General features: G+C 37.4%; 1 protein-coding gene across 1 annotated transcript in view; it reads right to left on the reverse strand.

The window, feature by feature from the left end:
* LAMA2 (laminin subunit alpha 2) overlaps positions 1–23,930 on the reverse strand; it is a 336,361-nt gene that overhangs the window by 194,836 nt on the left and 117,595 nt on the right. The window contains exons 5-11 of the mRNA XM_053973291.1: positions 20,769–20,948; positions 18,000–18,089; positions 15,719–15,836; positions 13,863–14,041; positions 12,136–12,235; positions 3,712–3,872; positions 126–266 (exon numbers count right to left, since the gene is read on the reverse strand). Of these exons, the coding sequence (XP_053829266.1) occupies positions 126–266; positions 3,712–3,872; positions 12,136–12,235; positions 13,863–14,041; positions 15,719–15,836; positions 18,000–18,089; positions 20,769–20,948 (969 nt within the window). The remainder of the gene's footprint in view (positions 1–125; positions 267–3,711; positions 3,873–12,135; positions 12,236–13,862; positions 14,042–15,718; positions 15,837–17,999; positions 18,090–20,768; positions 20,949–23,930) is intronic.

Raw genomic sequence — 23,930 nt, forward strand, 5'->3', positions numbered from 1 at the left:
GGGATAAATGAAAAATAAGGGACATGCATGATTTTCTAATAAGAAAAAACCTAGTGACAATGGTTACTGACAACACAAAAACCACAAAGCAATGACATGTACTGGTATGGTATGATTTTTCTTACATTTCTGTAGGTAAAGGGAGAGTGTCTGCAGATGTTTGTTTTCCCAGAGCAGAAACATTCCTCACAGCCTTCAGGATTATTTTGCTGAAGATTGAAGAAACCTGCTTTACAACGGTCACAGTTTTCTCCTTCAACATGTTCCTGGAAAGGCACATTAGAGTATTGCTTCAATTGTCATAGATGAGAATCAATGATCACTGGCTTTTTATTCTTCAGGAGGACTCTAAAGACATTTTTAGGAAAGACTTTCTTATTTGTGAATGTTAGTAGCAATTTCTTTACACAGTAAAAGGTGCTATAAATAATAGGACATAGGTGCATGTAAATAATAGGACATGGAATTTGGACATTAAAAAAGTTGTCATTTCTCATCTCTGTGAATGCACATAATTAATTTCAGGTAATAATCTAATTTATATCCTTTACACTTGAGAGCCACAGAGGAGAAGGATGTATGGCACAATGTTATAACCTCAACAACTGTAGGTAGGGCTGAAAAATCCATGCACATCCAACTGATCAAAACTACAGGTATGTGGCAGTAGTCGTACCAATCACTCAGAATATCAGTTTTTCAGAGATTTGTCATTAATAGATGAATTCAGGATAAATACAAGTGGTAAACGGGCTGCAGCTTTTCTTTCCATAACTACATGTGTTTGCCAGCCATGCAGCCAGGTTTGGAAACTCTTCCCCTACAGGAAGACAGGCACTAAATATACATCAACTATTCTAAACTTGGCATTTTATAATTATATTTTTCATAGAAAGCTTATGTTGTGCATTAAATCCTACTATCTTACACTATAAATCAATTTGTCCTTTAGGCAAAATTGAAGCTAGGCTTTCTACACAAAGTTTGTGGCAGGAGGCTCATGAAATGGTGCTGGCTTAGTAATTCAGTATTTTCCCCAACAGAGCTCAGAACATTCTTCCCCTTTCAGAGCTATTATGCACAGTCTCCTTAACCCTGGAGACAGCGCTCTGTGGAATGCACACCGGACTGAACTGTTGGCTCTACATCAGCAGAGAAGGAGCACGTTATAAAAACCCTGCCTACACTCTGCAGTCTAGGATAGCTCAAAATACACAGCTCCAAAGTAAATTCACTGGAAGCTATTTGATAGCCTCCGGGTTAAGATGTAGCAAACCTGGCAAAAACAGGACAAAGCAGGTGGATGTATGGGGAGAAAGGATAGCACACATGAATTAAGAGAAATTAAAGACAGTGTGCAGGAAGGGGCAACAACCTTCAAGAAGGGAGATACAGTGAAAATGTAATAATGTTTTCACCACTAATTATACAGTAAAAATATGTGTAACAAAGTGTCTTTGCTCTGTCTCTACTGCTGTGCTCTATGCTCCTCTTTAATAATATCATACAGACTATTAAACAAACCACAAATATCTTTAATAAAACTCAAGGTTATAAGTCAATTACATTTAACTTCAACATCTCATTAATCTCAAGACTGGCATTTTTACAAGAAATCTTGGGATTAATCAATGCCTATTACCGGCATGGTTATGTCAAAATGAGCTGGTTACTCATGCTTCAGGTGATTGATAACATGGGCAACATCTGGACACACTGATACTCTCACCCTTTATTTAAGAAACTACGATTATGAACACTGGTCCCAAAAATTTCATACTGTGTTGATGTGCTTAGTGTGTGCAGAGCGGGAAGAGGAAAATAGAAAGAGATCTGTAAACCAAATGTGTTAAAATGCAAAGTTGCCCACTCTGCAGTCACAAACATCATCTGTGAGTAAAACCTGTAGAACTCCATTGAGTAGGCAGCAAATTCAGTGAATAATAGATAAATAAAATTCAGAGTCGGAAAGGAGATCTAACCTATCCCGCAGCACATAAAACAATGTTTCTGCAACCCCATGTATTTCTCAATATTTTTCAGTGCAATATTAAGCTATCCAAACATGAAACTTTGACCACATACCTTCATAAAGTTGGAAAGCCTATCCAGTTAGGACTGTTTTTCAGTGATTTCCTTTACAAGAAAACTATCTTTAGCAAATGTAAAGCTCATCATAGGTAATTGAAAGATGTGACTAAAAGAAGGGAAGCATTTCCTAAGACCTGCTATTAGCCAGACATCCCACTTTATTCTTCACATGGAGCATAACTAATCTGATGATTTCAGTGTCCCTTTGACCATATTCTGCTTTGGTTTGAATTTGAAGATTGCTAGTGAAATTAAATGTGTATGTATCTGTATCTCAGCTTTCTACAAAAGGTATCATTTTTCTCCCACAAGCACTTAAAAAGGGATTGGAGGAGCACAAAGAAGACAAAAGATGAACACTGAGGGAAAAGTGCATATAATGAGAACTCTCTGGGATAGGAACAATTATTTCTATTCTTTATTTGTTCATTTTGGTCTGCGTGTCAGTTGGCTTTACAAACAGGTCAGTTTGGCTTTACATGAATAACATCATAAGAATCATTAAGCAGTATTTATCTGGTATTTAGCATAATACATCTTCATCAAAGCTCCATTCCAAGCCAGCACATAGCCAAATCACCCTCTTATGATCTTCTAGACTTGATGGCTAAGTAATTAGAAATATGATGTGGATGATTTTATTTCTGACAGAGAGCATGTGGCTGTTACATAGAGTGAGGATAAAGTTAATTCTCTGAGTAGATTTCAGTGCCATTCAGCTGTCAAAACAGAGGTTTGTGTGTGTCCACAGCATGAGATTGAAGCACTTTTGTACATTCCTGTATTTAAGAATGTCATGTAAGTATTTTTAAATTCTTATTTATAAACTAATTCTGTTAACTAAATTTTGGAAGGGAATTCCCACAAATACAGTACAGAAAAATTGATCCACAGTACAGTGAGCTGTCCTTTGGGCATATTCACGGTCACTTACTAGACAGTGACTTAGAAAGCACAACCATTTCTAAAGTCTTTCTGATAGCTAGGTATTTTATAATTGGATGTATCAGCTTAAAAATGTTTTTCATTTCAATATAGTATCAAGATATAGTTTGAGGGATATACCAAAGGGCACACAGAGAAAAACCCTCTTAAATTTTCTTCCTAGAAATTCATCCTACAGAAAGGATAGATTTTGTTTTTTTAAACATGTTAGAAATTTCTAAACAATCATCCCAAGGCAGGAAAGAATGTCTGCTCCTAAAAGGCAGCTTTCTTGTTTTAATAGATCATCAGTTCTCTTCATTTTCTCTTTTAGAAATTGCATTTACAGGTTAGTTTTAGAATCCACAATACTGTAAACATATAGTTTCTGAGTAGATGAGGATGGGGTTTGAAACAAATGATTCACAGGCTTTGTAAGTATCCCATATTTCAAAGGACTTGTATGACTGCCAGCACACAAGGCTCCTAGGTAAATATGTTGATTGAAGTGAGTTCTGAGATGACACAAGACCATGTAGGAATCTGTAGGACCAAGTCCAAGTGTTCTGTGGCTAACATAGATACTAACACAGCTGGGTAGAACAGTGGAATACTCTGGCATAATAAAAGGGCATTAGTGCAATCTTTCAGCATCATGAGTATCTTTCTATGGCTCGAAGAATTCAACACCCATACCTTGCAGATGCAGGGACCTATGCAGGGGTCATCATTTTCACTGCCCTCAAGGGAGCAGTTGCAGGGCAGGCATTCGGGATATCCTATATAACCCAAGGCACATCGATTGCAGCTTTCTCCTGCATAGCCGGTCTTGCAGTGACAGAAACCAGGCAACAAATCTACAAGAAGTGGGAGAAAACATGAGATATATTTAATTTGTCATTATTATTGTCAGATATGCATGTTAGAGTGCTCAAAGCAACACCTTTGGTAGGTTTAACATAAGAGGGTGTTTACCGTTGCTCACACCACCCTCTATAACTCAGAGTCATCTGACAGACGCTAGAATGAACAATGTAAGAATAGGGCAAATATACAGTGATTTGAATGCTGAGTTTCCAGAAATCTGCATATTAGAAACATATCCCAACTTCTTTGCATCTAACAGTCCCTAAAAACCTTCTCTTCCACTAATTCATCTAAAGACCTTTCAACATGCTTTTACTTTCAGAATCTGTAAGGCTCCCTAGCAGGGAATTTCACATTTAGCCTTGTATAGTGTGAAAGAAAATACTGGTGTGCGCTAAATCTCTATTTATTACCATCTAATTGTTATATCATTGAAAAGAGAAAGTAACCATTCACTTTATCCATGCCATCTGTGATTTCAATATACATCTATCATATCCTACCTAAGATTTTTAATTCATATGCCATAAACTCCTAAGCCTACTCAGTATCTCTACACAGAAACTGCTGTTGTCCTTCTCTGCACTGCTTCCAGTTCTAATAAATTATTTAAAGAGGGTGTGCATACTGTAAATTGGTTTGATTGGTTTTTATGATGATTTTTTCAGCTTTTTTTAAAAAAACAGTAGTATTTCCTAAGGACCTATTGATGTTTTTGACTACTGCTGAGACAGAACTAAGATGACAGACCTGAGGCACAGTCCAAGGTAATTCCAAGACCTGATTCACAACTGATAGTGCTTAATTCAGAAATCACTGTACAAGTAGAACTACTTTTCTCAGTGTTCTACTTTTCCTGTAATTGCTACAAAAATTCATCATTTATTTTACTACCCAGCCACTGACTATCTTGAGCTCCTTCTGAACATTTTGCAGTTCTTTCATTTTTCTATGCTGAAAGATTTTGTACTTGCTAACTTTGTCACCTTCCTACTCATCCCTTCTCCAGGTTAAATATGAATATTTTCAACAGTTCATATTGATCATCACTGTGAAAATGGTCCATTTATTCTTTTAACCAAGTACTAAGCCATGAAAGAACCTTTTCTCCTTATCCTATTACACTTTCTTTTGTGGATTTTGGCAAAAGATCTTGTCAAAACCTTTTGAAAATCAAAATACAATATTAATCAAATGAGCCTTTGTTCACATATTCATTTAATCCTTCAAACAGATTCATAAGGCAGACTGTCCTTTACATAAAACACCTAGTCTTGATTTTTGCCCATTTTTGCCACATTTCAGAAATGGTATAAATCCTTCATTGTAGTTCTAGTCATTTCCGTGGAATAGAAACCAGACCTTCTGATTCTAGTTTCCTGGAACACCCTGTCTTTCTTTTGGATAAATAGTGTCTATTTAATATTAATGTCTGTTTTAAAGAATATTATAAGCTATATTTAATGCCTCAAGCAACTCAATTTTCCACTATTCAACTCATCCTGAAGCCATGGATAAATATGCCATGTGCCTGACAAATTTTGATTCTGCATTTATCAGTTCACTTTAAACCTGACACTACTTTGAGGCAGTTCTTCTGACTTGTCCCAATGAATGAAGACTCTCAAGTGGGCAATTCCCTGAGCTATTCTACTCGCTGTTAAAAAGAATGAATACAGTTTTTCTGCTGTGTACCTTTCTTTCTTGAGATGTCCATTTATAACTTGATTACACCTAAACCATATTTAACTCCTACTGCATTTGAATCTCTAGCACTCTGGTTCTGAATTATCTGAAAAAGCACTTCTTAGCAACATCTAAGTATTTAGAAAATTATTCTTTAAAATATGTGTATTTATTATTAAAAGCATGTCTTTCTCGAATCTGTCACAATTTGTATTCTTTTCTATTATCCTCAGTTAGAAATAACTTCTGATTTTCAATGAGTTTTTTTTCTGTTGTTTAAATAGATGTATCTTTTTTTTTGTTAGCTTAATTGCATTGCTTGAATAATTTTGAACCAGAGAAATGCATCTTCTCTGAATGTCTAATATGCAGTCTATAAACCCTAAGCTTGCCATTAGCAGTCTTAGATTGCTCATTTTTATTTTCCTTTTATAGATTTCCTTGTTTTGATTAAGTTGTTTTTCAAGGAGGCTTTCTCATTCCTACAAGAATGTTGAATTTGACTGCCCTTCAGGAGGAGAGTTTTAAAACAGTCCCTCATGCATAAATCCAGAGGTGCTTCTCCTTTTTATGGCTTGTCTAACTAGCTGTTTGAAGAAACAGCCACCTACAGGAGTTTTAAATTATATTATCTGTTAATCTATACAGAGGTGAAATTCAATCTGTCTACTCTAACCTTGAAGCCCCTTTGATCTCCTGTAGCACATCATACTGAGTGTCACCTTCTTGATCTGTCCTAATTATACACAGAATTTCAGTGCATGAAATCTCTGTTACTTACTATCTCAAAGTGATGTGCTCCATGGGTTTTGATGCCTTTGGTTCAGCTGATTCTCAAATTTCTGTGTTATTCTTCTCTCAAACAGCTACCATCAAGGCCCCACAGCACAGCAGGACACAAACTCTTGTAATCTGGGTCAATGCATCCTAACTGGACAATCTGGAACAGAGAAACTTTTGTTCCTTCCAGATGAAAATAGCTGGCTATACTCCTGGGTTCAGCAGTAAATTACATAGGTAAGCCTACTCTTTAGAAGTGAGCCCACCTCATTTGAAAGCTTCAGGAACTCATATCTCACAAATCAAGTCTCAGCAAGCTCAAATTCAACTACATGTCTCAGTATTGAGCTCCCAAATACTCATTTATATCTATAGTCTCTCCTCCGTTGCCCACTCTGTCAATTTTTTTTAGCTCCTCAACAAAAACCATCCCTTCTCCTGCTTTTCCTTTCTTTGCAGCTATTGAAAATTCTACTGTCACCAGCCCAGCTTGCCCCATTCTTATACAGCACACACAGATAACCTCAGCACGTTACTTATCAAGAGACCTCACACTTCACATGAGAGAGAGGAAGGCAGGAGATCGCTACCTGTCATACATTCTTCCAGCTCTCACACTTGTTGATACAGTTAGTCTGTGTACTTGATTTGGCTCCATGCCTTCTCCTCTTTACAGCCCTTGTGAGATCTCAGCTCTCCCTGTGTTACACAGTGTGTAAATTCCTCTCAGTGTCCCACTGGGTGTTGTTGATGAGGCTGCTGCAGTGCATATGTAATGTATAATAAGTCAACAGTCTAACTACATTTCAATTTAAGGCAGATGTTCCAGGTTTGTGTCTTGTTTTTGTTGTAATGAACTGATATTTCAGAAGAAGGACATCTTTTGCTTTTGGTCTATGACTTCATAGGTCTTGTTTGAATGGGGCTTTATTTGATAAAGCTTTATTTGATTCCATTTTCTCCCTGAATATTATCAGTTTCTGTCCTGCCTTTCAGCATGCAGAGGCTTTGAAAATGCACCCTAGAGGATGACTCATCTTGAAATATGAGTTTTACCAGTTAGTTTTTCTTAGCCTAGCAGTCTTGCAAAACTGCACAAAAATAAATGCATGCAAAAGCATGAACCAGACCCTTAAAAAACCTGCAATCCTAGGAATGGCCTCTTGTCATTTTCACTCCTGTTCAACAGCATATAAATTTCAAAAATAATTTCATGGAAGTCAGTGGTACTGCTTGCTGAGCAAAGTAGTACAAAGCCTGAATAAAGATCGAGATGTCTGGATCTTACTTATCCTAAAATGTCTGAGGACTCTTTCAGCAAAAATAAACATCTGTCATTTGGATTACATTGTACATAAAGAGGCAATAGGGAAAAACAACACAGCATGCTCTGAAGACTTACTCGTAAAACCTTGTCAGGTTCCAAACCTGTCAGTCTTGCAGGTGCTTAAGAGCCAAGTAAAATGGCTATTTGTTAAAATCTAGCCATTAGAGCTTGAAAAAAGAGTACCAATTCATGGAGAAAGCCTTAATTACTAGAGTACTTCTAGATGGCTGGACCTTCGTTTCTGTATGGAACACTGAAATATCAGCAATGGTTAAGTTTAGCTATTATTAGGATGAATTGAATGCAGATAGAAAATTTGAGTTTTAGAATTATTCCCTTTCAGTTATAAAACCTAGAGGAATCTTCATCAGTATACCTTATGATTGATCTTAAGCTTCTCTTTTTATATTTCTCACTAACATAAGATATAGGATTGCCGTGAAAGAATATTTAAAAAGCATTCTTGAAGATTCAAAACCAAAAACACACTTTACAAGCAATAATAATATTTGATTTTAGACTACTGACTGAGACAAATGAGGACAAAGAGGTCAAAATGGAAATTATACATAAAATACAATACTTCTTTCTTTCCTGAAGCAATGAAAGCTATATTATAAAGCAACTTCTCCATGCCCCTCTCTTATCTATCAAAACCTGATTATGACTACAGGATGCAGTCAGTTAAATCCTCTTGATGTATTTTGCCAATGCACCAGTTATTGTAGTCTTTGCTACAATTTTCCATTTTAATTGCTGCTTACATACTGTATTCAAGAGCACAGAATGTACAGCCTCCAGCTTTATTTTACTTGAGAACTCTTCACAGTGACTCTATATCCCCAGTGATGTTCCTTACTATCTTATTTCTATTTTCATTTAATGTCTTTTACTCGCTAAAAGCATTTACTTAGCACACATTAAAGAAGCATATTCCCATCCTACAATAAGCAAACAATTTATCCTCATACAACCAGACAGTGATCCTTTAGAATGTATTTCAACCCACCCAGAGTGTTCATTCTAGTTCACTGGTGAATAGATAGATTCCTTCAGACAGGTCATGCTTTCCAGCCTTTCCTTTATGAACACTCACCAGTGCTTCAAACCAAATTGCTAGCCAGGGTGAGCAGTCTACAGTAAAAAGAATTTTATCAGTGCACTGAATACAAATGTGAGAGGGAAAAAAGGGAAGAAGAGATCATCTTTCAGGATAGTTTTATGCTAAAAATTAAATCCAGACTCATTCTTGAATTTAAAACAACCTCTTCTGTTACCACAGAAATCTTTTCTTAAAAGAAGTATTAGAAAGGCTTTTCCTTTCAACCCACATTGTTGTGTCTTTTTTGTTGAATAAGGCATTACGGTCACACAAATATGTGACTGGTTCAAGGACTACAAACATAATGAGCAAGAAGAAAACAGTTTTCCTAATATGTTGGAAACTTCTTTAGTACAAGGAAAGAAAAAAAGGCAAATAAACAGTAATAACAAAGAGCAAAGACCAAGTCCATTGTAGGCAGAACAGCTTTGATGCCCAGATATATATAGAGCTGATTTGTTGTTGTGGTCTTAAAACAGAAAAAATAATAATAATATCAAAGTTATCCTCTGGCCACTCTCCAGACAGAGCAAAGTGTCTACTTCTCACTTGACTTCCAATACTGGGCAGGACACAGACAACTGGTCCCAAGAACAAATGCATGGACTACTTTGGGGAGGGAATTCCATACATGATGGCAGCTATCTAAACAACAATTGTGCTTGTCACATACAAGAATAAATAGTTTAAACACAGATAATAACCTCTACAGTAAATAACTTGGAAATAGAAGGCATCAATGAGTTTAGAATGGAATAAAGGGAAAAAAAATTCTTTATGTGTCACAATTGGCAGATTCAATAGAGATTAAGAACGCTCTTAATATCCTCAAAAGCAATAGGCCTACAAACAACTGAAGCAGCATGAGTTAAATTTCAGGTAGATGAAGAAAACCTGGTTACAGTCAAGACAGAAAAAGACAAGAGTTTTCATTTTGTGAAGAGAACAAAAGAACTCTGATTCTCAGGACTGGAGCAACTACAGCATTCAACAGCTTCTTTGAATGCCTGGGGCCAGATGAGCAGGACTGGCTACCTGCAATAAAAGTAAAAGGTGGAAAAGCAGAAAAAAAATTAATCTGTTATCTTCAACATGTCAGTAAGACATGCTTATTGATTTTCTAGAAAGACACAGTTAATGATCCAAACAGGAGCTTAATTCTCTTCCTAGAGATATTCAGAAATGACGCAAGAGAAGAATTTGCCAGAAAGAAGATCATAGCACTAAAAAGGCAGAAGGAGACATAGCAAGGTGTCAAAGTACAGTGCCACCTTGTCAGATCCAGAAAGTATAAGCAGATTTAGAAAGCAACTATGAGATGGTTTAGATTGGCTGAATGCTTAGAGGCATAACACATTTTGAGAGCTCCTAAGGACACCATTACTGACAAACAAGATGGAAAAAAGTCTCTATCTTTTTGCTTTCCTCTTCTTGTGAGAGACGAGCTGTCAGCCTGTTAAATGCTGATCAGCTGCCAGGCCCCAGGAGGATGACCCACACCAGGGGCCAGAAAAGAAGGTGCGAAAAGATAGACTGCAGCAGTGACAGGAGTCAGAGACCAAGCAGCTGTGTAACATGCAAGTGGGACATCACATTTTTTCAATTAATCATTCCCCATCTCAAAATCACAACCTGAGAGGTTCCTTTGTTGCATTGTCATCTGTAACCTGTTTTATTCTCACCCACAGGTTTGGTACAGGCATTGAAGAGTCTTTCTGTGTTTTTGCCAGCTTTGGGATTCATTCTCCCTTCTGCTCATATTGTCTCTCATATCAATCCATGTGATACACTGCACTGGGTATCCATGCCCTGTGCTGGCAGCAGGGAGGGGGCTGCAAGGGCAGCCTCTGTGAGGAAAAGGCTTTGCCAGACACGGTCAGTTCCCAACAGGGCACACAGCCCCTCAGCCAGCCACGTCAGAGAATGGAAAAGGGGAAGAAGTGGAAGGAGAAGCTCCCCAGGTCCAGAGCAGATACACCCCTGGAGCCCCTGGAGGAAACCAGGCTGGAGCAGATATCCACACTGCAGCCCATGAAGGAAATGTTGGATATTTCTTGAAAGAACTACAGCCCATGGAGAACTGCTGGTAGAGAAATTTTTTTTTTTTGTGAAGGATGTAGGCCCATGGGAAGCACCTACACTGGAGCTCAGGAAAAGTGTGAGAAGGAAGGAGTGTCAAAAAGGAACTGTTATGACCACTGCTATAACTCCTGCTTGCTATCACCCTGCATCACAATGTGGTAGTGGGGGAGGAGGTAGAGGAGCAGTCTGGAATGAAGAAGTGATGTTGAGTCTGGGGAAATAAAAAGAAGGTGGAGGAAGAGGTGTATTCTTAATATTAGTCTTTGCTTATCACTACCTGAAACTATTTAAATTGGCAATAACTTAACTTTCCCCTGGTTTGTTTTGCCCAGGATGATAGTTGGAAAATTATTTCCTGGTCATTACTTTGGCCCATGAGCTGCTTCATCTTATGTTCTGCCCCTGTCCTGCTGAGAAGGGAAGTGGCTGGGTGGGCAGCTTCAGCTGGCCAAGACCAACCCACCAGAGATACCACTGGGACAGTAAATCAGTATCATTTTATTAAACTGATGCAATCAGTACATGGTTATTACAGTAGATTATGGGCCCCTTCTTTGCATCTCTGCCATGTTGCTTTTATGCTCTGTTGATCTCTATTTTAAAGGATTGCTACATCTCATCAATTGATTGTAATTAGCCCAATTTATAAATCTCTTAAGAACCGACCTTGAGTTTTGTTATCTTCCTACAGTATTTTCAGATGTTTTACAATGAAAAAACCAAAAAATATGGCAATTCATTGCTTCCAAAGCCCAATGAACAGTTCATTGTCTATGTGAAGACAGCTTTTACAGGGCTATGGCAAGCATCTTGTAATCCTACATGAATAACACAGAAAGCAAATAAATACCTTTCAAGAGTAATTTTTAGATTTCAAATGGAAACATGTTTAGATAGGAAAAGATACTATAACATCACTGTTGCATGAGTTTTAATCTCCATGGTAAAAGAAGAAAGCTCTTTAATGCCAAAATTCTTCAATATGTTCCACTGGGAATATTCTTCCAAACATACATAAGTTTCCCAGCCATGAATCTGAAAGAAGCCTGAACAAATTGGGAATATGAGTTTCAAAAAAGAAAAAAAAGAAAAAAAACATCAAAACAATGCAGCTGGATTACTGTTTGCATGAGTAAAATTAAAAAAAGAACCACAATAAACCAAAACCATACCTTTTGGTTTTTTTCCTTGTTAAAGACACCAAAAATGCAATTCAACATTTCTCTGACCATTGCTGAACTTCATCTTTAACATCCCTACATTTGAGGGATCTTACCTCCTTCTGTGTGTTTCTCATCCTTGACACAGGTATCATTTAAAGACCCATTTGGATCGCAGGAACATGGTCGGCATGGATCTGGGTTTTCTGGCAATACCTATAAAAATAAAGATGTTAGAAGGAAAAAAACTTACCTTCAATAATTGGAAACTTTTATTTAAAAAGTAGGAGAGAATGACATCTGTATTGGTGGCTTATACTTGAAGAAAAATGAGACAGCTTATAAATTTAGTCCATGCAGACTACGACAAGAAGAAAAGGCCTTAAATTGCACCAGAAATTGGATATTATGAAAAATTTCTTCACAGGAAGTTTTGTCTAACATTGGAATGGACTGCCCCAAAAAGTGGTGAAGTCACCATCCCTGGAGGCATTTAAAAGATGTTTAGATGTGGCATTCAAGGACATTGTTTAGTGTTAGGTTAAGGGTTAGACTCAGTCTTAGAGGTCTTTTCAATATAAATGATTCTAGGTTCTGTCATTCTATTGAAGTTACATTTCGGATTTTTATTTAGAAATATGTAGTTACTTAGATGCAAATATGCCTTCAACTAAAAAGATATCAGGTGTACAGACTGTAACAGAACCTTATATAATTAAAATCAATAAATGCAATTAAGTAGATTTTAAGCATTTACTACCTAAAGTAATATTGACAAGATCAGTTGTTCTGGTCAACATGATTCAAAAAATTAACTAATGTTAGTTAGTCAGTAAGAGAGAAAAAAGGTAAGTTAAGAAAAGTGAACATTAAACAATGGAACAATTTCCTTTTGTTCTTGAGAGGTTACCTCAACCAAAGTTAAACCTTGGTCTAATATCACACTAGGAATATAAATTAAAAGTTCTGCATGAACTAGATACATACACATAGTATGGATATACTATACAAACACACACATATGTATCAAATCCCTTTTAGCTGGATGATAACTTAAAACAGAGGTAAAAATCAAGTAAGTGCCCTGCTGTTGAAGAAATTGTTTCTCAGAACTCCTCTTCTCAAGTTGTAAGGCTTAAACTAGTCTATCAGAGAAAACGTAATTACTGCTATTTGCTGATGTTTTCTCTTTGAGGATTGAACACCAATCAGACTAAAGGCCATTATTTACCCATCTGAAAATACACAGATGAAATATAAGCAATTCAAGCACACATTAATAGTATGGCTGTCTAAAGCACAGGAATGGCTCATATTGACAATACAACATAATATAAGATTCATCTTTTGACAGCTTCCACTTAGATGAAAATACAGTCTTATACAATGAAATACAAAAAAGCAATTTCCACTGCACTGAAATTTAAAGACATTCATGAAACACTATAGAATTTCAGTGGTTATTAATTCTACATTGCATTTAAAAACAGAAATTACAGTCTCTCTTTCATCAATACCAAATATAGCAATATTTCTTTGAATTTTGATGACAAAAGTTGAAATTCATTACTGAGGCAGAAGCTCTGTTTACAGGACCACATCCTCTTTTAAATTGAAATACTAGCTGGAGGCCCTGACCTCAAGTGCATTCCCTCATATCAACACAATTCACTTTCCTATTTTTCCGAGCATTAACTTTATACGTTCCCAGCTGTGAAAAGCAACCACTGCACTGCCAGGTTTCGAAGTTAACCCTCACAAAATGGCAGTCCAAACTCTGTTTAGTAACGTAAGCTGATGAAGTGATGGTTTGCAGCGAAGGGAGGCGGGAGCAGGCGTTTACCCCTTTTGGCCTGAAGTAGCCATCCAGGCAGGTCTCGCAGTTGATGCCACTGGTGTAGCCTGAGCAATTCACACACACTCCGCCCCCGAGGTACTCCCCGTGGATGTTCAAACTCTGATTTCTATCTGCCACATCCTGATCATAGTAACACTCCTCAGTCTTCCCGTGACAGTTGCATGCTAAAAGAGAAGGAAAGTGTTAGCAAATACTTCCCCACTGGGGATGCCCCACTGTTACTGAGGTATTAAAAAGAGCCATTCAATATTTTATCATTGGTCCTGTGTATTTTGTAAAAGCACCTCCAAACATTCATTTACTACTTTGTTTGTGAAAGGCAATGTGGTCCCATTACAAGCACAGCCTGAAATTCTATTGAATTAAATAAAGTTGTATTTTTTCTCCTCAATATTTTGTCTTGGGGAGTACAGAAGTTAACAGACACAGTCTAATTATGATGTTCCTGGTTTGTTTGATTTTTTTTTCTTCTTTAAATTGATAGCTGAGAAAACTTTTGGTTGTTGCATACACATACAGCTCACAAAAGGGTCATCTAAATTAAAATGCAAGAGGAGTTGTAAAGAAAGCAGCACACTGGGATGAGTAAATTAAAATGATTCAAATAAAAGCTGAAATACATCCTAAAAGCATCTCACTTGCACATACGCATACAGGAACTGGAGCAGAACAAAGGGATTCCCAATCTTAAATCTTCTTTTGACATTTATATCTGAACTCTGGACTTCAGGTCCAAATACAGGAAAGATAATCTCATAATCTGTTGCAGTGAAAATGAGGTAGTTCACTGTCCCTTTCCCCGTGGTATTAAAACATTCATTTCATCATAAAGAGAAATTCAAAGCTTGCCAACATTGTGGAGAGGCGTTCTCCTTACATGTGAACCAGATCCCAGGGAACTGTTTCCACCAAGACAGCACAACAATTCACTGTGTAAGTGTCTCTTAAAAATTAAACATGAAATTAAATGTACCTTGCCTTCATTCCATAATGCATTCCCAGTGCAGACACAGTCCCAACTAAAACAAAGACCTCTGTGACCAAAGTTTACAGAACACAAATAAGCAATGGCTACTCTAAATATGGGCATATCTGCTCCTTTTTATTTATTTTTAATAACTCATGATAAAATTATAGCTGAAATCCTACAAATGAATAAATATTTAATGTAATGGAGCATTAGATTTTATTATGTTCAGAAATATAAGCGGTATGTGACCTTTGGAAGTAAGATGTTAAAGTTAAATTATAACTACCCTTACTACAATAAATCTGAAAATTAAATTTCCACCCTGTGGGAAGTTGATATCTCAAGGTATGTTTTCTTTTCATGTTGGAAAACTAGATACGTTGTATTTTCCATTAAAAAACTATCAGACAACAACATGCATTTTGATAATACAAAAATATTTTGTTTCATCAAAGATGAACATTATAACATACAAAAGTGCCATTTATAGAAAAATCACACCAGTAAAGTTTCCTATAATGAAAAATCTGTAAAGAGATACTTTTACTTACCAGGATATAGCCCTGTTATTTTATCAAAACAAAACCATAATGATTATAAAAACTACACAAGACCATTTTTTATACAGTATTCCCCATATATCACCATATTACAATAAAATACTCTGAGTTCAATAAAACCACAACTCTACATGTAATTTTTCTGCAAAGTCTTCTGAGCCAGTCTAATTAAGTGAATAACATAAAATCAAATGTTATTCATAAACCAATGTGGTTAGAAACCAAATTAACTGCAAAATCACGTCGGACCCAATTTCAGTTTTCAGTAGCAGTTGCAAGAAATTTTCTCCTCTGTACTGCTTTCAACTTACGTTCACATTCATGCTTATGCAGGAGAGTGCCAGCATGCCAAGGCGTTTGATGGAAACCAGGACAACACTGATCACATGTCTCTCCGCATGTGTTGTGTTCACACTGACAGACGGATTTCTAATTTAAAAGAAAAACAAATATTTACACAATGTGATGATTTGAAAAATCTGTCCATGTACATAATATGCATTCCAGTTCAAATTATGAAAACATTAAGGATGGCTCTACTCTGTAATTCTTTTGTTTATTCATTTGTATTCGTTTATGCATCCTGCATTCACCTAGTGTGTTTAACATCTATAGCTCTATTGGAAGAGAACAGCCACAAAGCAAAGGAAGACAGCTGGCCAGATAATCTAAGGAGAATCTAAGAATGCAGGGAAATTTAATTCCAACTGGATAAAGAAAGGATGATGGGAAAGTTCCCCAATAAAACAAATTAGCCAAAGTACAGGGCCCTTGGATACAGGAAAACTGATCTGACCCCTGAAGGAGCAAGCCATTCTCCATTGTTCCCTTTGATGCAGCAATTCTGCTGCTGCAGAATGAAATAAATTCTGTTAGCTGATCCAATACAAATTGCCTTTTTTTTATATTTTGATATTATTTTTGGCTGGATAAATCAACTTACCATGTAACCTTCCAATTGTGTAACTAATTCTATGGGAGGAATAGCAGGAGTGTTTAAAGTAATAGATAAGCACAAGTCCAGCCTTTCAGTCACTTTACAGTTCCCCACAAGACCACCTTATCCCAGCATGAAAATATTACTGTAAGGAACACCCAAACTCCCTGAAGCCACAGAGGCAGCTTGAAAAAGGTAAAAAAAACATGCAGTTTGGAGAAATAAGAAGTAAAAATTGCCTTCACGATAGTTATTTAGTGAAGGGGATTCTCTGTGGTCCTTGTGAGGCCATACAAGGTCAAACCAGCAAGGCAGAGAAACTCCATGGCTCACAAGACAAAGCATAAATCTTGCAAAACAAGGCTAACCCAAGGACTACTTCGGAAAAGCATGGCAGTGAGTTCCAGTAAGTTTATTCCTTGCAATGCTAACGGAGAGATTCTTTCTGCTGACAAGTACAATCATAATGTTTATAAGCCTATTTTGGCATGGCTCAGTCTAAAGAATATCCCTGGACAGCTAAACTTCTAAATCTCTTCTGGCTTGAGCTGTTTCACTTACGCTATTTTTTATACTGGTCAGACAACAAATACGCATTTGATGTCCTACAAAACAGGACATCACACCTGTCAAAATGGCTTTATTTTATCTAGTAGCCAAATTATCTAAAGTATGATATTAATCTCAGTAGCAGCACTTATTTTCAGAGGCAGGCCTGATTCTAACAGATGGCACAGAGACAATGCTGCAGCTTCATCACTAAGGGCAACTGAAACAATAGTTCAACACTTCCTGTACATATCATTACAGAAAATTCTCAGAAGGGTTAAACCAAGGAGTTTGCTCAATTTTTACAAGGATCCATAGAAATTGCTTAGAACTCTAAATGTATTCTCTATAAGCTTTTGTCATTTCTTTAAATGATTTCCCACATAATGGCTTAAGTATACATACAAGTAAGATTTTCAGTTAAATCCTATAAAGCTCCTACTTAAGCAAATATTACATGAAGTGATCCCACACTGTGGCATGTAATAGTAAACAGGAGATTCACTTTTAGTGACAATGGGTGCATAGAGTTGGACAATCAGTAAAAAACTATATTTCTGTATTAATTATATTGGTTATGTTTTGATTATATTGGTTATGTGCAAAAAAAGAGTTACAAGTTGAAAGATATTATAAACAGCCCATGATTTTCTAGATTAGCTTAACTGATCATTCAATTGATACTTGCTACATAGCCAATGCACCATTCTAGAGCCATCATTTGTATGCAAGCATCAATTAAATATCTGACAATCATTTAGGAAATATCTTGATTAATATCAAGAAGGAAACGGAAGACTGACTGTTAGTGCTCATTTCTACAGTTACATAGTGTAATCAAGATTTCTGTTTTTCCTAGGAAACTTCCAATATGAATTACCTGAAACCTATTCTTTCATTTCAGGAAAGTCTCTACTGACACTGTATGAATGTTTATTATTCTGGCTGCTAGCACTGTTTCATTCTGTCACTGCTTCTGACTGTTCTTCTAGGTGAAAAACAGACATAAATTCACAGAACTCTGAAGAATATCAATATCAGGGTTTTTTGTTTTTTTTTTTCATGTTCCACCCTATAAATAAGGCACATTAAAAAAAAATACATACATTGGTCACTGGATCCAGTGGACAAGCCTTTGCATGGCCTGAACATATACACATGCCTCCAACGGAGATGTCTTTTATAGAATAGTAATACTGTAAGACAAAACAGAAATTGAATTGCTAAGTGGATTCTAAAATGCAGGTGCCAAATTGCAGAATTCATTTCTTGTGACAAAACTGTCAGGTCCTGTTTTATTTCCTTTTTGATCTATTACAAATATAGCAGACAGTGTAATCCAAGCCGTGTCTTGATCAACAGATTCAGGCTGAGTGAAAGAAAGGGTGTAAATTGGCACAGTTCCATTTGTTTGAAGTCACAAAAGCCATGTCAATTTATACACAGCATACAAAAACATGAGAATAGGAAAAAGCTATATGCACACTGGATATTGAAAAGTCAAATGCTATAGAATTTATTCTCTTCAGAAAATATGAAAAGGAAAAGGCATGATGATGGGAAGAGGAGAAAAGCCAGGAAAAAACCTATGAAACAACTTTGTTCACCTTAGCTGGGTCTAATTTGGGCACTCACTGAACTGTGGAAAGAACTGTTTTTCACTATTGGCCTTTTGAATGATCATGAAACAGTCTTTATTACTGAGATTTAAGTACTTTTGACCAGTTTTTCTGCCATTTGGCCATTTCTCTTTTTTTCTTTGGTGAGGATTAAGAGCCCTAAGCAGAAAGGAGGATAGAAAGATATTCATAATCTTATATTACAAAGCCTGTGAAAAGTGAATCTCATTCACTGTCTTCTGTTTCGACAAGGGTCTTGCAACATGCTCACAGCTGGCTAATCAAATGAAACATTTGCTATTTGCAAATTTTGCTATTGCAATGTTCAACCTCTTTATCAGATCATGAATAAATATATCGAACAAAATGAGAACCCTTATGGCTCCTAGTTAAACTTCCAACACAAAGAAAATGCATAATTTTGGCTACCCTTTGTTTCCTGACAAGAGCGGCAAGTTTCAGTTGCTCTTTGATCCTTTGAGGTCAGCCATGGAGAGATGCCACACAGAAGTTACGGTTCTTTGTTGGTTTGAGAAACCAGTGTATTGTCCTGCACTCTGTCTTCATGAGTTTAGAATAATTTTTCAAGTGCTAATTCAATTTTGTATTTCTACTGGCTTAGAATCAGATTATGAAATATCCACTTTTATATAGACACACAGTATTAATTGCGGCTTTTACCCGCTACGGCCTCAAGCAGTTGAAAAGCCCTGGCTAGTGCTGCCCTTGTGAGACCGTAGCCACTACGTGAACGCGCGCTCCAGGGTTATGGCACTCGCCTCCCTGCTAGTGCTGAGCGCTCCAGCGTGGGTAACGCAGCTTTGGTAGCTTCACGCTGAGAGGAAGCGAAGGGACGAGAGAAGGACACTTTGTCTGCGGGCCTGAGAGCTTTTATTCCACGTGTGGTTGCAGCGATGGTCGGAGTGACCACTCCCAGTGTGGTGCAAGGCAAAATGGCGATGGGACAAAGAAAGCATTAGGCTAAGTAGGGGGTGGGCAGACAGGGGTGGAAACCCCCTCACCCAATAGGGACAGACAACAGGGGAGTGACGTGGAACACAACAACCTATGGGAACATAACAGAGGTGGGTACAGTGTTCTGGGACAAAGAGCATTGGAAAGGTGGGGTGATTGATACAGAACCTTCATGAAGACACAGGGAGTGGCTGAGAGCTCCTGTGGTAAACAACTTGGAGCAAACCATTGTGAGGGAAAATAGGGGTACAGAGAACCAACCTAACTAACATTTAATAAAATCCCTAACTGAACCAACCCAACCTACAACAATTCATGATTAGTGAGGCTGCAATAACTGCACTCAACTGGAAGGGATTCTAGGTTTGCAATTCAAAACAAAATGGTCTGTTCCAAACTTTCAGCAATTGCCAGCACTCTCTATTTAGACAGGGAAATGGAAACAGAAGAAACAAATTTTCTTAGCACTTAGCCATCACTGACAAATGATATTAACAAAAGAATAATGGTACACCCCCCTTCAAAACAGGACTTATTTTTGTTTTGGAAAGTTAGGCTACCACTATAATATGACGACCAACAGGAGGAGGAAGTGATCAAAAAAAAAAAAAAAAAAAGGAGTGCTATATATCCCCCAAACCAGTTTTTGAGAAGGCTTAGTAAAAAAATCAGAGGAAAACAAGAATACACAAAATTTGATCAGCAGGACAACAGGGAGATACGGCTTAGAAAGGAAGTAAAGACTGCAGAAAGAAGAGACTGCACACACAAGGCACAGTGGAGAAGACCAGACTATAGGTATGGTATGAGTTTAAATGCTGTATCCATTCTTTTAAACTAAAGCAAAGCACAAAATGCTTGCTGACACCCTCAATCAAATGAAAATGCTAAAAGTGTTGCATTCAGGCCCTACTACTACTTATAGAACTGTTAGAAATTTTACTCAAAGGGAGTGTTCAAGGCATGTTAAAGGTAGCAGAAGAGGCAAGAGATACTAATAGCAAACACTTGCCAAATACCTACATCCAAATGTTTGCAGCCAGAGGAGCTGGGTGTTTATGTTTATAACACCATTAAGCAGAAAAGGTAAAATTGTTAATTCTGCTCTAGAGAAGATAACAAAATAGAGTGCACAAGGACTTCTCCAACCCAAGAATTTTGAAAGACAACAGTAGGTAATCATCAACTCCCAAAACTTCCTATGGCAAACAAAGGCAGGTACAGCACTTACAAGTGTAAGGTAACTTCTACACATCTTTCTACTGTCTTGCCAGAACTTACCCTCCTTGTAACAATGGGATCAATTTCAGCTGGATCTTTGTGTGCAAACATCATTAAATCAGCATTTAGTGTCCGTATCCTCTGGAATCTCAGGCGAATAAAGCGAGCAGAGGTGAACTCCAGTAATTCACGTGATGGATCATCAGCACTAGGTCGTCCATTAATTAGAGAAGTGTGAATCTGAGGAATTATTAAAGCAGTAAGGAATTACATTATATTGATTTTGTCACGATTAGGCCAACAAGTATCATTACAGGCATTGTGTTAATGCATTTGTACCTGAAGAATAACTTCTTTCCTTAGAAAGTAGATTTCCCCCAAAATATTTCCATGTGTCCACAGACCTCAGCTATGAAGAGTCTTTATAATAAAAACATTTAGAGCACAGGAAAGTCATCAGCTACAAAAAGACTGCATCGCAAACTGCATACGTGTAACCCAGGCCCTAAACCAGTGTCTATGCTGTGGGCAATTCACTTCTCCTCCCCCAGTCTGAAATTAGGTAATCATACAACCAAATGGGCTCAGAAATTTTGAGTTAAGGGAATGTATACTTGCAATGGGATTCAGAATTCAACAGGGGTCAGTTTACACTTCTTAGAGTGATCAAAAGGCTTTTGAACTTTTGAAATACTGAAAACTACAACAGCTAGATGAGACAAAATCAGCATTCATAAGCACCTCTCCTTTCCCACTGTCTCTTTACACATCTTCTCCTTTGAATCTTGTTCTCAGCAAGGTGAAACAATTTCCTGGGTTGCAACTATTTTCACCTGGTCCCAGAGGAAAGTCTTTATCACTTCTGAGAATTTTGTTTGGTATTTGTTTTTCCAAAGACACTACCACTCTCTGCCTACACTGTGGTTTCTGTAAAGATTACCTCCCCCTTTCTCTGTCTGCCCTATCCTAAAATCTAGAAATCTAGCTAAGCTCTGTGGCTCCTTCATAGAGACTCTGACCCCGACTGAAGCATCAAGGGCAAGGCAACAAAAAACAAGACATCATCTTCCCCTCCTGTCTTTGGAGCTGATCATGGCACACATTAGCTCTGAATCAACTAAATAAAGCAGATGGGCTGCTACAGAACTGTTCTTGGAAAAGGCCTACAAGAAGAAGCATGTCAAGTATAGCAAAATACTGTTAATGAGCACCTAGAGGGAGAGAGGAAAGAAACCATTAATTTTCCTGTATTCTCAAGTGTTAAATTTTAATTGGGGCATTTTTATTACGGGCTGGTACACTGAAAGAATGTTCAGATGCTAAGCCAAATGTGCAGAACATTGGAATGAATAAGGGAATTATTTATTCTTTGCAATGAACATGTGTTGCCTCATACCTCAGTGCTCTGAGTGAGAGGTCAGGCCACATGGCCATTTTCTGTCATTGAACATGGTCATATCAGTGCTGGTTTAGGCAAACAGCTGCACTCAAACACCAGCTGGCACTCAGCAGTGGCTGCCTCACACTGAGGAAAGAGACTGTAAATCTACTGCTCCCAGGAAAGCAACAGCTCTTGTTTCCTGGAGTTTTTGGAGGTGCTGGATAGACTTACTGAACAACTACTGCCTTGCATTGCCTATGTGATACTATCAACTCACTTAATTATCTCAAAGGCAGGTGTCAAGAGGATGGTGCCAGACTCTTTTCAGTGGTGTTAGGAGAAGGAGTAAGGTCTCTAAACGCAAGAAGTTTCACCTCAGTATTGAGGAAGAACTTCTTTACATTGGCAGTGGCAGAGCACTGGAACAGGCTGCTCAAGGAGGTCATGGAATCTCCCTCTCCAGAGACATTTAAAAGCCACCTGGATGCATTCCCGTGTAACCTGCGCTACGTGACTGTGTTTTGGCAGGGGGCTTGGTCTAGATGCTCTTCAGAGGTCCCTTCCAACCCTAAGAATTCTGTGATACTGAGATTTTTACTGCCAAGATGTAAACTCATCATGTTCAGCATTCTGCTCTACTGTATCTACAGGTACACCAAATTACTGGGAACCACTCTGCCAGGAGCAGCCATCAATTATATCTTGCCTGTGTATGAATCAGCACCTCTGGGTTTCTGCCATGTTACCTCCAGGAACAGGTGATATCACTACCTCCTACTCAGATAAGAGCAATACAGTCACCAAGCTGTGACTCAGTTCTGCTCCTGACTACAAGTAACTAAAGGACAGACATCTGGAAACAAACAGAATAAAATGCTGTGAAAAAGACATGGTGCAGACAAAAGGTTATAAAAAAACCCAGAGGAAGTAAGGAGGAGGTCCTGAATGAGAAATGTCTGGCTACAAATAGGACAAAAGCACATGACCAGAGAACTGCTCAAATCCCTGTGAAGAGAGAGAGAACATGTGTGGAGAGAAAACTTCAAAAGCCTGAAGAAGGTGGCAACAAGTCAAGTGGAAATTGACAGATCTTTCCAAATGAAGAAGAATTTTAGCAAAAACACATGCCTAAAGATTTTTTTTCATAATATTTACTTGTGAACAAGGAAACATATTTATTCAGAGTATTTTTTCACACCATCACTGCCTTCCTTTAAAACAAGATCCAAGAGATTTCTTTTATACTGCAAGCAAACATACATGGGTTATGGTTTAAAGCAATAGAATACTAAACACTGAAGTTTGATATTCCAGAGATAAAGAAATAAATTTAAAGTAGTGCCTTGCTCAATCTGATAGAACAACAGTACCATGGCAGTAATAAGCAGCATGGCAATCTATCTCTTCAAAAAGACAAAAATAAAGATTTTGGTGGTGGGGGGACAATGATGCAGGTGAAATCCCATGTATCAAAAGAAGCAAGTGCCTACAGAGAGTTAGAAGTATTAATCACAGACACAGCTTGACCACAAATGACACAGTTGACAATCAGCAGTCATACCTTTTGATTATTTTAAAAACAACAAATTTAGTCTTCAGACACTGATAGGGGGAAAAAACACCTCCTTGGAATGATAGTTTTACAGAACTAAAATGTAAGTTAACAAAATAAAACCAGAGGTATTCATTTTAGAATAGACCCCATTTTTGAAAGGATTATCTGCCAGCAGTTCATCTATTTGGCAAGGCTAATCTAGTAAGATGATTACATACATTTGTATTATTTTTAAGCTTTGTCTTTAAATGTTTCACAATTTAATTTTAAAACAACAATTAAGTTC

Source organism: Vidua macroura, chromosome 3 (assembly GCF_024509145.1).
Source record: "Vidua macroura isolate BioBank_ID:100142 chromosome 3, ASM2450914v1, whole genome shotgun sequence".
Taxonomy (NCBI): Eukaryota; Metazoa; Chordata; class Aves; order Passeriformes; family Viduidae; genus Vidua; species Vidua macroura.